Here is a 14,693-nt window from a genome sequence, read left to right on the forward strand (position 1 = left end):
CGGCCAGGTCGCGCTGCAGATGTCAGTCCGCAACTTCTGAATGCTGTCTGACATCCCGAATAAAACGGCGTGGACAGTTGGTGAAGCCCCGGACGTATAATTTGGAAGTGTTGTACTACAATAGAGATAAATCAAATGACGGTTTTAATCCGTGAGGCCAAATGGGGCTGGTGGAGAAGAGCCGCAAGGATATGAATGTGCCAAGTGAGGCTCGAGATAGTCATGAGAGAAAATTGTGTTTAAAAAAAAAACCTAAATGAGCTAAAAATACATTTTACCTCTTTTTTTTTATTTAGACAGATTTTTGTTTTTTTTTTAACTAAGGCACAAGACACAACACTTTCGATATGACTCATTCTTGTAGCCGTACTTCATGTTACTCCGCTTTTCAATTCCATCCTTCTTCAAGGCAACGACTTATAGAATTGAGCTCAAAGCTCCCAGAGAGAAAATGTTCTCTCAGAGATTTTGGGAAGAAGAGCTTCAAGTCAAAATGGACACACCTAAGTCCTGGATCTCAAGACAATAGCCCGTTCATCACTAAAATTCCAGAAAAAAAAAGCCTCTGCACGCGGTGGCTGGCGATACCAATCCGCAAACGTGTAGTCCTGTCTGAAAATGTCTGGCCTGTTCAATGAGTTGAGGGACATCAACAGTCATTCATGCTCCCAGCATGTCGCTTCCTCCTCTGATTTTTATTATTTTTTTCCGCCTTGTTAAAAAAAATCCAAGACCTCCTCACTCATTCATGATCTCGACTGCGGTTAACTTGACCTCTCTCAATTTCTGTCTTTGAAAAAAAATAATAACACGCTTATTTGACAGTATAAATCTCATTTCAAACGTCATATGTTGTCAGAAAAATACTCACATCGCCGCAAAACATCCTGAAGTACAGTCATGAAATATTTGTACTCGGTCGTGCTGCAGGCAGGCTCTGTGACACGAACGACTTTTAGCCTCATCACCCCCTGCGGCCGGTTCGGCAAGCATGAAAGAAAGAAAGAACCCGTCGGCCGCATTGCATCCGGTGCCCAACCGAGCTCAATTAAATGCGCAACTTTGACAGTCTGCGATGAGATCACGAGCACATGTGGATCTCCTTGTGCAATTGAAGCCATCCATGGCGAGGCATGTCAACGTCTGATTGGTTTCACGAGCTTGAAATGACGGACGACCGTTCCTATCACAATATGGCTGCCTTGCTAGCATAAATACAGTATCGCGGCGGTGTAGCCGGTCTATTGTGCAAAGAAACATATTTGAGGCTAAGCCAGGGGTGAAATGTGCGCAATCCATTCCACAAATCCATCCAAATTAATTTTTTCTCTGAAGAAATTACAGATGCAGAATAAATGCATGCCACAACTCAAACTTAAGCCAGTACACTAGTTCCTCTACTTACAAAATTAATTGGTTCTGGAAGAAAATTTGTAAGTTGAGACACGTTTTCCATGTAAATGGCCTAAACCGTTCCAACCCCCCCCCCCCCCAAAAAAAAATTCTGACAGAAATGTTTTCTAAAGCATCAAAATGCATCAAAATATGTAACAGATACAGAAGGCCTGGATGATGCTCGGTAGTAGCCAATGGCAAAGCAGCTATAAGTATGTTGCGTTCAGGAAACTCAGAGCTGCGAGTCACAGCCCATAACTGTATTTTTTCCTTTTCGTATCTTGAAATTTCTTTCGTAACAAGAGGCAATATTTTCCTGTTGAGGCGTTTCGTACCTTGAAAATTCCGTATGAAGAGACGTGCGTAAGTAGAGGTACCACTGTACTTTGCGGCTGTTTTCGAGTAGCAATGTTCGCATGGTGAGAAGACGACAAAGCTGAAAACAGTCAAGCGTGTACTTTTTAGGAATAAATCCCATGCCCCGTTTTTGATGAATACTTCGACCTATTACCCGACTCTGTTTTAATGTTGGGCCCCCTGGTGGTCCTTGGTGGTGAAAATCTTTGGCATGGTTGAGTATAGTGCAGTGTGAGATCTGGACAAAAGGGGGACGAGGGGGCAACTGGCTGGAATGGATCTCCTTTTAAGAAAGAAAGAATGCGTATGATGAATGAGACAGAACAATATAGGCCGTTAAGATGACATTTTCTGGGCTGGAATCCTTCGCCCTCATTGTCACGTCTCATAGGCGATGGCAGAGGCCGCTTCTCTCCATCTTGCGCCTTCTCCAGCGCTCAGCGGGTCTGCTCCTAATTGTGGTAGGGCGAACATTATCGCCGCGACTCCTATTATTCTTCATTTCATCCCGCAGACACCCGAACGAAAAACAGCTCCGGTAGTTTTTCGGCGAGCTACATTTTCCACGGTAAGCGGCCGCAAGCTCCGAAAAGCAACGTGCGCTGTCATCACCCAGGAATCCAAGAAATACCAAAAGGCCTGAGTTTTATTACAGCGCAAACAATTGCGACACATGCGTATTTTTTAATCAGGAGAGAATGACAGGAGTTGGCTGGAATGAGTCGTGCGAAAAAGGGGGAAAGATCCTTCACCTGGGGCAGCGTGGAGGATTAGCGGCTAGCACGTCTGCCTCAAGATTTTGGAGTTTCGCGGTTCGAATGGCTTAGGATTTTCTCGTGTGGGGTTCACGTGTTCTCCCAATGTGCAACATGCATGTTAGGTGAACAGAATACCCTAATTCGGGGTTTCTCAAACTTTATGGGTTCTGGGACCCCTTCCAACTCAAGACCCGGGGACCAGTTCTGGCTCGCCCTTAATTGCCGTCGGAATTCAAAAGTGACCCTATTTTTGAGAAAAAGTCATAAAATTCTGATCACAAACCCGTTTTTGTTGAGATAAAAAAGTCATCCTCCATCAATTAAGTCGACTTTTTCTGAGGTGTTCATCAGGGTATGATATTAAGTACAATACATTTTTCTTTTGTTGTTTTAATATTGTGCCTTGTATTCCAGAAAAGATGCCTTTTGTTCTGGAAAAAAAAGAAAGGACTATATTTTCAAATAATAAGCATTTTGTCCTCAAGAAAAAAAAAAGTGAACACTTTTCGGACTTCAATTTACAGCGTTATTAGATGAATAGTGATCCTGAACTGCCTCAGATGATACCCGCGGCACAGTTATGTGCCGTTATGTTGCATTTTTTTGCATAGAACCAACGGTCTCTTCACTTTCGACGCAGTAACTGCGTTCTGCTGCTGCTGATGGTATTAAAATGTGGCTAAAGTCTGATGAGACTTTGCTGAAGGCGCAGTCGCCAAACACATGGCCCACCGCTCTCTGGAAGTGATCAGAAGTGCAATCATCAAGTTACAGCTAATTTCTTCGTAGTCTCCGCAGTGTTGTAAGTGATTGGGACAATGTGTATGAAAATATTTTCTGAAGTCAATTTCCCCTATGGATGCTCTTCCCTCCACTCTCAGTAACTGGATCCTGCCTTTAATAAACGTTTTGTAGCAAGGGACTGGGCTGTAACCGATTGTCGCGGTGACCACAACAAAGGCGAAACAAGGAAGGAGGGTTGAAGGGGAAGAGCGTAACCCCGATGTCAATGTGGAGCTCAAAGATCCCCCGGCTTAAGTCTCTTATCGGAAGCATCTGCTCGGATGCTTACCGCAACAGGCTGATAAGACGCAGCAGGGCTCTCTGTGAACGCCGCACTAAGAGGGCCAACACGGAGATGTCTTGCTCTCGTTAATGCAGGGGTTCTCAAACTGGGGTTCGTGGAATTCCCAGGGATCCGCAAGCCATAGCTTCGGGGTCCAAAGCTAATTTGCAATCATTACGTTGCATCGTTTAAACAAATGTTTGTGTACATATAAGGACCGGTGTGCCGGTAAAACTAAAATAATGAAGCAATAAGTATAAATTGATTTGCTTTCGCGGGCCACATAAAATGATGTGGCGGGCCATGTCTGGCCCCCGGGCCTTGCGTTTGACACCTGTGCCTTAGTGCAAGTACTATTAATCTTTAATAAACGTTGTCGATGAGCTGATGAATCGGAAGACCAGAAAAAGTTTCAATTTCCATTCCTTTATTAAAAAAACAGGACATTGGTTCAAATTGGCATTTGAGAACGGAGACAAAGGCTTGATTTATCAAGACTTGTCATCCTTGTTTTGTATACCATTTAAAAAAAAAAAATTCAAATTTGGCATGGTTGTAAACAACACTCTTCGCTGCTGTGGGTCAAATTTTGAAGACAGATTTCATGCTCGCAGAGACAAGGGGAAACGGAAGACGTCATGGTGAAAGTGTTTTTTCCTTCGGACAACCCACTACGTTTGCGCTCTCTAAGGGAGGCTGTTAAAGTCAACACATGTAAGTGGCATCGCTACGGTAACCATTAACCAAACCTGCACTGTGTGTGGTACCCAACTATTCTGAGGGCAAGTGACACCTTGATGGATTGCGACGACAAAGCCAGAAAAAACTCAAGCTAGCAATTATAAAAAACATTCTCTGATATGGAGAAATTTCACTATAAGGTACGCGAGGTGTTAAACTCTTTGCAGGGGGTCATAAAAAAGTGTTTTTGTGAATTTCACTCGACTGCTTAGCAAAACAATTGAGGTTCAAATGGACCTTCTCAAAACAACTGACCGCCTTGCACCGTGCATGCCAGGCCAACAGTTGGCGTTGTCACACTACATGTGAGGTTCTGCCCCAAAGTCAGCGTAGTTAAGAAATTGATGCATTCTAAACATAAACAAGACAACAGTGATCTGTTCCTCTGTTTTGTTTTCGTTTGAATGTGCTCAAGCATGCCCAGATTCACATATGATTGTTTTTGACATGGAAACCACAGCATCAATGTCGGAAAAAAAAACGTTGACTCTCGGGTCTGTTTTCAAACGTTTACTACAAAATCCCATTGTTAACAAATGGCTGAAATAATTTTCATATGTTTTCAGGAAAACAACTAATTTGACACTTATGGGTGAATCCTTGGAGGATCGCAAAAAACTAAATGAACGTCATTTTACATATCCATACAGTACATTCAGAAGAAGAAAAAATCGGAAATCGTCAAATTAAATGTTCTTTTTAGTTTCACTTCATCCAGTCCCGGTTTGGTCACCCCAGACAGCTCAAGGTGTCCACGCTGGCGATCATGGTGATGTAATGTGTACTTAGTTTGCAGACAAAACAACACTTCACAGACACAGCAAATCCCCAAACAATGAAAGCGCAAATAGTGTGTGTTGGGGACTCAGTTATGTAAGGAAAACCCTCATTGTGGGCTCTCGCGCTGACCCGCTAAGCACCAAAAGTGGCGACTATTAGGTCATGATCCATATCAAGAACTCAAGCGCCTCCATTTGTATCAGTAGTTAGCCGATGCAGTTGCGATGTGCAGTGAGCTAGCTAGCTCCGTCCCTGCCCAGAAAATGCACCTGCCCTTTGGATAGTCCGCTAGCATGGCCGTTTTAGTGTCTCGTTTTACACACACACACACACACACAAAGAAGAGAAGAAGTTCATCTTGACGTTAAGTCGTCTACCAGGATTTGTGCTGGCGTGGCCGCTTCAGAGTGCCTCGTTGTCATGGCGTGGTAAAGCATCGTTATCACCCCTGGGGAATTCCATCCACCCGAAGCTTTCAGTGGATTTTCACAGCTCAAACGTGTAGCTATGTGTAAGAAAATGCTAGCCAAAGTACAATCCATTTTTCCAGGTCATATGACTGGTATTTGATTGACAGTTGACAATTTTTGAGCAAGGAGGAAAATAGCATGATTTTTTTTTTCTCCATATTTTGAAACCTCTTTTATATATATATATATATATATATATATAGATAGATAGATAGATAGATATACTGTATACACACACACACACACAATATATATGAAATACTTTGTAATCTTTCAAATTTGGCCGGGTTGTTAACAACACTGCTTTCTGTGGTGTGTCAAATTAAAAGCCGTTTATTTTTACTTTGCAGCGACTATACTGTAAGTAACGAGTGTTGTTTGCTTCAAACAAGTGAAAAAAAAGAAATCAGCCGCTAACCTCAGAGGTGTCCCGGCTGGTCCGCCAATATCATTGCCGCGTGCAAACGGTGATCTGAGGTCACCATAGCATTGACACAGAATGTTCCCTATTGCAAGCCAGTGAAGTGTCACATCATTTCAAGGCTGTTCAGGTCAAATTCCCACACATTGTTGCTTTAATGCCGTTCATTTGAAATGCATTAAATGGGGAACATGTGGCAGTAAAAAAAAAAAAGTCCAAGCACAATCCTGATAAACATTCAAAAATAGCTAGCCTCTCTTTTCCAGCAAACATTGCTTTTTTTTTTTTTAAGTTTTTTTTATGCGCCCGTATTTTAATTTGACTGTGACTCATTGCATGTGTGTTCCCCAAGAATAAACAATATGCTTTTCATCCCTCATCAGGACCCAAATTGTGACAAGTGAAGGGCCGACAAACGATTTCGGTGTCCATCACGTTGTGCGACATGCGGTTGGATGTGTTTCGCCCTGGTATGCATCCGCATGAGCATTACCAATCGAACCGCGGCACACTGAATTTTCATGAGTACACCTCAGCTCCAGATTACCGAGTGGGACTGATCCACTGTGTACTCTGGCAAGAGGCTGAGCTCAGTAATGACTGTAAAAGGTTACTCTTCAAATGTATAAGTTATGGGAGGACACACTTTGTGCTTTGTGCGTGTACTCCCCCCCCCTCCCCCCTTTCTTTTGGAGCGTCTGTCAACCTAAACCTCAACAAAGGGTTCTGCATCATGCAGGCGGAATAGCACCCCTGCATCACGGCAGCATTTATGTCAAACGGTCTACTTTTTTTTTTTTTTTTAATTGCAGATACTTGAATACCCATGTTATGAGATGTTGGTGCTATTTTGGTAGGCCATCTTAATGAGTTCAGATTTTGCTGTCTGACTCTGGCTGTTATATTTAGGAAATGAGTTTTAGGCTCGGAAATTAAAACGTCCTCGTTTGGATGTTTTGGAAACCTTTCGTTACAGTCTTGTGAATATTCAGGAGGTGGCTGCCCAGTAAAAGGGCATTGTTCAAAGTGCTGGCTGGCGCTGGATTGTGCTGTATAGGTCTGCCATCTGTTGGACTTGAGCAAAATGTCACTCTTTCAACTCCCCTGGATGCTGAGGAGAACTACTTTTCATTGCAATGGTAAAGACAGAATTTGTACTTTGCAAGTTTTTTCTTTTTTTTTTTTTTTTTACTCATTCGGCTTTGTACGCTTGAACGAAAATCAAAAGTATCAGATCAGAAGGAGGCCACAGTCAAACATCACAAGCTCATTTCCCTTTGTTGCAAAGTGGTTTGCGGAAGTGTCGAAGTGGACCCATGAAGGCCTGGCGTCTGTGGGGCGTTTGTAAACGGGATGAGCCGAAAACTGGAACCAACTAGAAGTTAATCCCGTGTCTAATTCTCTTTTTGTGGGATAACTCGTTCCTGTTGCTGCTTTGGTGACTTTTGTGCGAAAGGCTCAGACTGCTAATTCTCACCTCTACGGTTTTTGTGGAAGAAGATAAAAGGATATAGAATTGTTTCAATGACGTATAAACAGCCGCGGTAAATCAAAATGACAGCAACCACTTGGAGGTGCATGGACCAGGGAAGTTTCAGAACCAGTTTGTAGTTTTTGCATGTTTTAGGGTTCCCTAAATAGCAATGTCATTTTCCGAAGAAATTTCAGTATTTCGACTTGCCTAAAAGTTAGGGGGGAAAAACATGGAAGGAAATGGGAGCAACCTGCAAGTAATTCGACAAAATGATTCAACTATTGCAGTCGCGACGTAAGCTATTAAATCAAGTCTTAAAAAAATATATAAATGATATTGATAAAATCACCCATAAATGATGATCTTATAGCCACTTGAAAGTGAACAGGCAATCAACCGAAATCGTAATCCTGCAGCGTTGTCCCAGTTGAAGAAACATGGATTCGAAAAGGATTGAAAAGATGGGAAGAAACGCATCATCAGGGCTCCTTGTATTCCTGTGCCATGCTGTGGTGAAACGAGTGGTAGGAAGCCAGGAAATAGGATTCAGGAGCGTAGTCAGTCTTGGGGCCCCGGCTGGGGGGAGGATGACAGTCAGCCCCCAGATCCTCAGTACCAGGAGGCCGGACGGCCACTGCAAACGAGGGCCGTTCCTCCAGCCCTACAGCGACTCATCAGGCCCAATTGGAGTTGAGTCTGTGCAGAACAGCTCGCTCCTGGCTCGGGATGAAAAATCCGACCCAAGATGTTTGCTCGCTCGGGATTGAACCCGGAATCCAAGCTTGCGCTGTTTTACCCCACGCCGACTGGATGATGGTCAACTGCAGCCGCTAAGTGTCATCGGAGAACCAAAAAATGCAGCCCACCTTCACTGTATTCTCGCATTCCTGGAATGGTTTGCATTTGCCACGATTTCAAAGACGGGTAATAACAAAATATCTGATCGTCAATACAAATGGTATCGATTGCATTATCAACTACAGTGGTACACACACAGTGGTAGACTTGAAGCTAACCAAAGTGTCTTCATTTCATTTCCTTGTTCCCAACGTAACATATCAAATCTTGTGGTTTCTCAGACCCTCTTTCATGTAGACCACAGAGGGCTGACCTGCCGCCCTCCCATTTCCTGCGAGGGGGCTAACCCTCTTCAGAAGAGTCCTAAAATCCATCACAGCTGACGGCCGCGCAGGTCGCGACGTACGCTTCTCCCCTCCATTGTCTTTGATGCATTGGCGAGCTTTGGCCACAGTGATGATTACAGCCTCGTCGTTAGTCTGCTGCGTCTGATGTTTGACGGGAAGAAGAGGACTTCTGTTTCACTGATGAGCCTAATTAGAAAAGTGCTTTCTTGCTACGTCCTACCACGCTGCCACCTCGTTTCTCATCTCTCGTAAAGAAAAACTTTCCCGGAAAGCCTATCTCGCCACGAACGTGTCCGCACGCACGCAACGACTATCTCGTACAGATCCTTCTTGCGTCCCCGGCAAGGGCGCTTGGAGGCCAAGCTGTTGAGCCACCGCTTCGCCGGTGGGAAGATATCATTTGCCGCCAAAACAAACTGAATGTTCCAAATGTCACCATGGAAACTGACGTTCCGCACACCGCTGGGAATAAAAAAGCCAAGTGGGCCCGAGCACTGTTTGCGCGCGTCTGTTTGTTGGCTAATATTGACACGTTTGAACGATCGTAATCAAGTTTCCTGTTGTCGTAATTCCAAACCGTTGCACAAGCTATCAGGTTCTCGAATGTTGGGCCATTCCCAAGTCACCGCGCCGATTATTTCATGTCATTTGAAACGGGAATGCGAAGTGTGAGACGAGAAGAAGGATTGACTTGGTCGTTCCATTCGAAGAATTTTATATTACATCCCTCCATTCATTTTCAACCGCTTTTCCTCATTAGGGTCGCGGGTGAGCTGGAGACGTTCCCCGCTGACTTTGGGGGGTAAAAGGTGGGATCGGTCCTGTACTGGTTGCCAACCAATAGCAAGACAACAACCAATCACACTTAGATTCACACAATTTACACTCTTCACTTCACCCGAACATGCATGCATGTTGTGGGAGTGCGGTCGGAGGAAAAAAAACCCACACATGCAAACTTAATACAGGAAGGCCGCAGTCGAGATTGCAACTGTGAGCCTCACAACTGTGTTGGCCAACAATTGAACCATGTCTATAAAAAAAAAAAAATCTGCTTGATCTGGTAGCGCTCAAAAGGTTAAAAAGATTAGCAGTACGGGCTAATTCTTACATAATGATGTTTCTTTTCAAAAGGAATCATTTCTTCTTTTTCTTCATTTCTTCTTTTTTTTTTTTTTTTAATTCATCAGTTTTTGGGTGGGATGAAGGCTCCACCCTAAGTCACTAATCGGTCAGCAACAATAGGAAGGTTGGATACAGTTGAGGAAGCCTCTTTTATTGAAACGGGACTGCTAGCTTCCAGAAATTAGCAATTTAACATGATTTTGGATGGTTGTCCTGTTGTTAGTACGCAACGGTAAATGATAGCAATACATGCTATCATCCTTGAATTGTGTGGCGTTCGGTCACTCAAGCAAGATGGACTTTCTGTGTGATTTACTGAAAAGTTGTGATTTTTGGAAGTGATGATATGTTTGATTTTGCCAACCGCCACCACACAATCCTGTTTTGAGACATCAACCGAGGCTAAGTTATGTTAAAATTAGGAAAACCGAAGCTAAATTTTCAAATCTGTTCAGTAACACAATTGATTAACAATAGAGGCAAAACTGTATGTAAAATAGTGTTTATTCTTTAGAAGAAAAAAAAATACAAAAGACAAATGCATCAAAACGAAAAGTGAATGTTAGCGTGTAATGTCACATTAGCAGCCTTTCAAAGACATGCACTTTCTGTCTTTTTTTGTTTTTTTGTTTGTTTTTTTTTAAGTTCTGGATGTCTCCCTTGAGAAGACTCCCGTTTCATTTCGATAGCATCGACTCTCGTGTTCCGTCGCTCAGTTTTGCCAGATACAACACAGAAGTGCGACTCAGGCTGAGCGTGTCATCAAACCAAAGCGTGGCTGCTGGTAGCGTTTCAACTCAGAAACTGTCACAAGTACTTAAAAGCTCAAAACTCCCCCTCCGCCCCAACACTGACCTAAGCATCGGTACGTGTAGCATTAGCAATGTATTCGGTGTTGACAGCAAATCAGCTGAGGGAGGGGAACTCTCAGAACCAGAACTCCGACACAAAGACGAAAACGTTGATGATGTTCTGACCCGAGTCACCCTGGACTGTCAAGTTGCGCATGGACAGTTTGAGTATCGTCGTCAACGGGCCAGTCAGCAACTTCACCTGCCGGACGACACCTCGAACAGACAAAAGCAAATGTCAAGGTTAAACACAGCTGTAAAACAGTCATCCCAACCTGAATTGAGAAAAGGCACACATTTCGTTCGAAAATACTTCACCAAACACAAATGTTCCAAAAAAGTACAGAACAGTGGTGCCTTAACATGAAAAGTTTAACTTGTTCGGGGACATTAGGCCTTCAAAGAAGCTGGGTTGTTGTTTATGGAGGGAAGAAGTCGCGCTTCTTGGCTTCGGAAGACTTGTGCAACGCCCATTTCACGCATTTCAAATGTCGACGACAAGTGTCGGCTGAGGAAGCCGTCTTGATTTATTTTATTGTTCCCTGGAATGGAGTTTAGAGAGGGAGTAAGCGCGGTCGAGACTGACGTGGTTTGGACCATCCGTGCTGAAAACGGGCCTTCCAGGCGAGGAGGAAAAGCAACGTGGGTGGCGTTGGGTGGTTACACTACCAAGAAGATTCTCTGCCGTATCGAGACCGGGGATTGGGACGGAGCTCTGTTACGAATAGTGAAGAACCTTGAGCGAAGAGAAAAAAAGTTTGCTCTTCTGTTCTTTAATATAATAAAAACAAACAACAAAAACACTCTATCACAGCTATTTTATTTTCTAAAAACATACAGTAATGACAGTTGAATATAATGTAAAGGTTTGAACAGTTCTTGGGGGAGTGAGATCCTATTTGGCATGCAGGACTTATTTTCTTAGCCTGGGAGTCCCACCCTGGCACACTGTCATATGGTGTTCCATAGGGTTCACCTTTGGGGCCCTTGCTGTTTTCATTGCTTATAATCACTCTTTGATTTGGTGCTCCTTGGTTCCATCTTAAGAGAGCATGGATTTTCTGTTCACTGCTATGCGGATGACCGTCAGATCTGCGTTACGTTAAGCAGAAAGGGGGTGCTTTCTCCTTCAGGCCACTTTTGTCCTGTCAGGAGGAAATTGAGGTCTGGGTGGCACAAAACTTCTTGAACTTCAATCAAAGGAAAACAGAAGTTATGGTGTTTCGCCCTGGTAGCCCCTGTACATTTCACCCTGTTAACTTGTGGCCCCCGGGCATCTTATCTGAATCCAACAGTCTCGAATTTGGGTTCTGAATTGAACAGTTATTTTAAATTGGCCCGGCAAAACTGGTGTTGTTGTTAAATTCAGCTTTTGATTAATCTTAGGCAACTGGCTAAAGTAAAATCCTCTCCTTTCAAAACAGCCCTTAGAAACAGTAACCCATGCCTTTGGTAGCTCTCGGTTGAACTCCTGTAATGCACGTTATATTGGAGTCAGCCAGTCCTCCCTCAAGATGTCCAGTTGGTCCAAAATGCTGCTATTTGCCTCCGAACTGGAGCTTTTTATGTTGACAGTCCCTGTCTTTGGAATGGCCTTCCGTTCAAAGTGTGGCACACCCCCTCTCTGTCCATCTGTATCTTCCCATCTTCTATTCTTTGGCTTTCGACTTAGCGTGAGACTCGGCATTGTTTTAGTGTTTGAGCATATTTACTGTTTTTAATGTATTGTGGCATCTTAGGTTGACTAAGAAAGAGCAAAAAGGACCAATTTTCACCCATAGATGAGGATAGGTACCACAGTGGAAAAAAAAAGTGAATCACAATTACACGGAGATTACTGTATTACTGTACCACAGAACATCGTAATATTATGTGACTGGCGCAGCATGACAGCAGAAGTCATCACACGCTTCTCCTCCCTTCTTCTCTTCCCCTCTCTTCTCTTCCCGAGGGGGCACCATCGCTGTGGCCACCAAGGCAAATGAGTCCCATGTGTGTGTGACGGAGGGGAGCGGTCGTAGTCACGCAATACAGCTGCGGAGGCAATCCTCTGGGGATCCATCTTGAACTGGAAGAGAGGCAACGCTAGCGGAACTGCTGTCTCGACCACTCTGTCACTTTTCCTTCGTTCCTTTTGGGGGGGGGGGCTTAGTGAGGGGTTTCTGTGGGCACTCAAAAGGTTGCAGCAGATTCTCATGATATTTGCAGTGTGAGGAGTGTGGAATGGGGCCAATTCCTACCAGGGTTGCCCCCGTGTTTTGCTGTTTTGGGATTACGTTGCCGTGGTGACAATGGCACAAGTGGAGGAAGACTGAGATTTTTTTGTTTCCAAAGCGTCAGCACCATTCATTGAAAAAAGAAAAAAAAAAAACTTTGAACAAATATGAAACAAGATAGCAAATTTTGATCCAGAAAATTGTCGGCCATTTAAGATGGTTGAGACACACCATGTCGTACTCGGGATAGGTCTGTGCCGAAAGCATGCAATGAAGATGCCCAAAGTCTCATTTCAGGAGTCAAAGCTATCAAAGCAATGTCAAGCTCAGTTTAGTGGGCCCTTAGGGATCAGCTAGTACTACAGTCGCTACTTGTACATGGACACACTGGAAGGTCAGGCTGTTCAAACACAACCACTCCAAAGAGGAGGCGGGATTTTCTTTCTTTATTTTTTTGAAAAGCTGCTGTATGCGGTGTGATATTTTCAGCTCAATTGAACGTGAGTCAGAGTTACAGATCTCTCAAATGGCCCGTGTGTCACTTTTGGACAGCATTGCTCACTGGGGAGTGACGTCACCCAAACGTAGACGAGTGGGGAATCGCTCGCTTCTTTTCTTGGCAACTGCGGGCCGCGGCAGCTGAGATGATACAACACGCATCATTATGTTTGACCGCAACTTTTGTACCACTGCAAGTGACCGTTGGAAAAGTAAAGACCCTCAAGTCAAGAGCAAAAAATAGACTCAAGGTGATGATGAGGTGAAAACTTGACTTCACTGCATGGTTCAGTCCCTTATATCATCATGTCCTGAACCAGGGGGAGCCCATTACGTCGATCGCGATAGACCGGTCGCTCGTCGACTGGTCCCAAGTCGATCGTGAGGTGGTGTGGAGACAAAAAAAAAAAAAAATCAAACATTTGTGTGTCTCTGTACAAGTTGTGAATATGTTTTTGTGTAAATGCGCACTGCGCCCTAATCATCCTATCCGTCTCACTTTCACAAAAAGTATTTTAAAAATAAAATAAAGCAGGTCAGGTTTCACCTGCAGTGGCGCGTGACCTGCATCACTGGAAGTTGCTCGCTTTTTTTTCTTCTTATTGTTATTATTATTATGATTATCATTCAAAGTTCGTTTCGTGTAAAATTCACCGATGTAACTCGCAAAGAATGGCAATCTGGAGGGCCGAGAGAAGCATTTTAAAATGGTACGCGTGAGCTACGATTGTTAACAGACTGTAAAAGTGCACGCATATGCGCCCGAGTGCGGTAACGGGTCGATCGCAGGAGGTTGGTTGATCGAAAAGTAGATCTTAGGTCAAAAAAGGTTGGGCACCCCTGTCCTAAACTAATACATCCTCCGAAATGGACACATCAACTGGCCTCGAGATTAGGAACAGCACCATCTGATTAGATGTAGTGCAAGGGGCGTGGCAAGGGGCGTGTCATGCCATACGACTTTACAAAGATAACCGAACATTTGGAAACATACAAATGAGTACATTCATGAACTTGGCCGGAACTTGAGAGCGCCACTGATCCCCAAAATGTATGTAAGACATTCTGCGTAAGACACTAAACTATCATACATGACAGCTGGTTGCTGCGGGACTCCACTTAAGGAGCCAATTCTCAGCGGGAAAGAGGCTCAATGACCCAATCCTGAAATGAAAAATGAACATCAGGGGCATCGTTTTACAAAGATCCCAAATAGCGGCACTAAATTGCATGTTCAAATTAACAGATTGCACATGTTGTTGGTGGGCGTGATTTACGAAGATTGCAATGTTTTACGAAGTTTCCAAATCCCGTTGACTAAATTGCCTGTTGTGCATGTTGTTGGCAACAGGTGTAAATATAAAGTGGAGAGCCTTTTTTTTTTTTTTTTTTTTTA

General features: G+C 43.8%; 1 protein-coding gene across 1 annotated transcript in view; it reads right to left on the minus strand.

The window, feature by feature from the left end:
- Window positions 1-10,218: 10,218 nt before the first annotated feature.
- Window positions 10,219-14,693, minus strand: part of fbln1 (fibulin 1) — a 54,010-nt gene continuing 49,535 nt past the window's right edge. Inside the window, exon 17 of the mRNA XM_019893384.1 lies at window positions 10,219-10,799. Within this exon, the coding sequence (XP_019748943.1) occupies window positions 10,660-10,799 (140 nt within the window). The 3' untranslated portion in view covers window positions 10,219-10,659. The remainder of the gene's footprint in view (window positions 10,800-14,693) is intronic.

Source organism: Hippocampus comes, unplaced genomic scaffold (genome assembly GCF_001891065.2).
Source record: "Hippocampus comes isolate QL1 unplaced genomic scaffold, H_comes_QL1_v1.1 scaffold62, whole genome shotgun sequence".
NCBI lineage: Eukaryota > Metazoa > Chordata > Actinopteri > Syngnathiformes > Syngnathidae > Hippocampus > Hippocampus comes.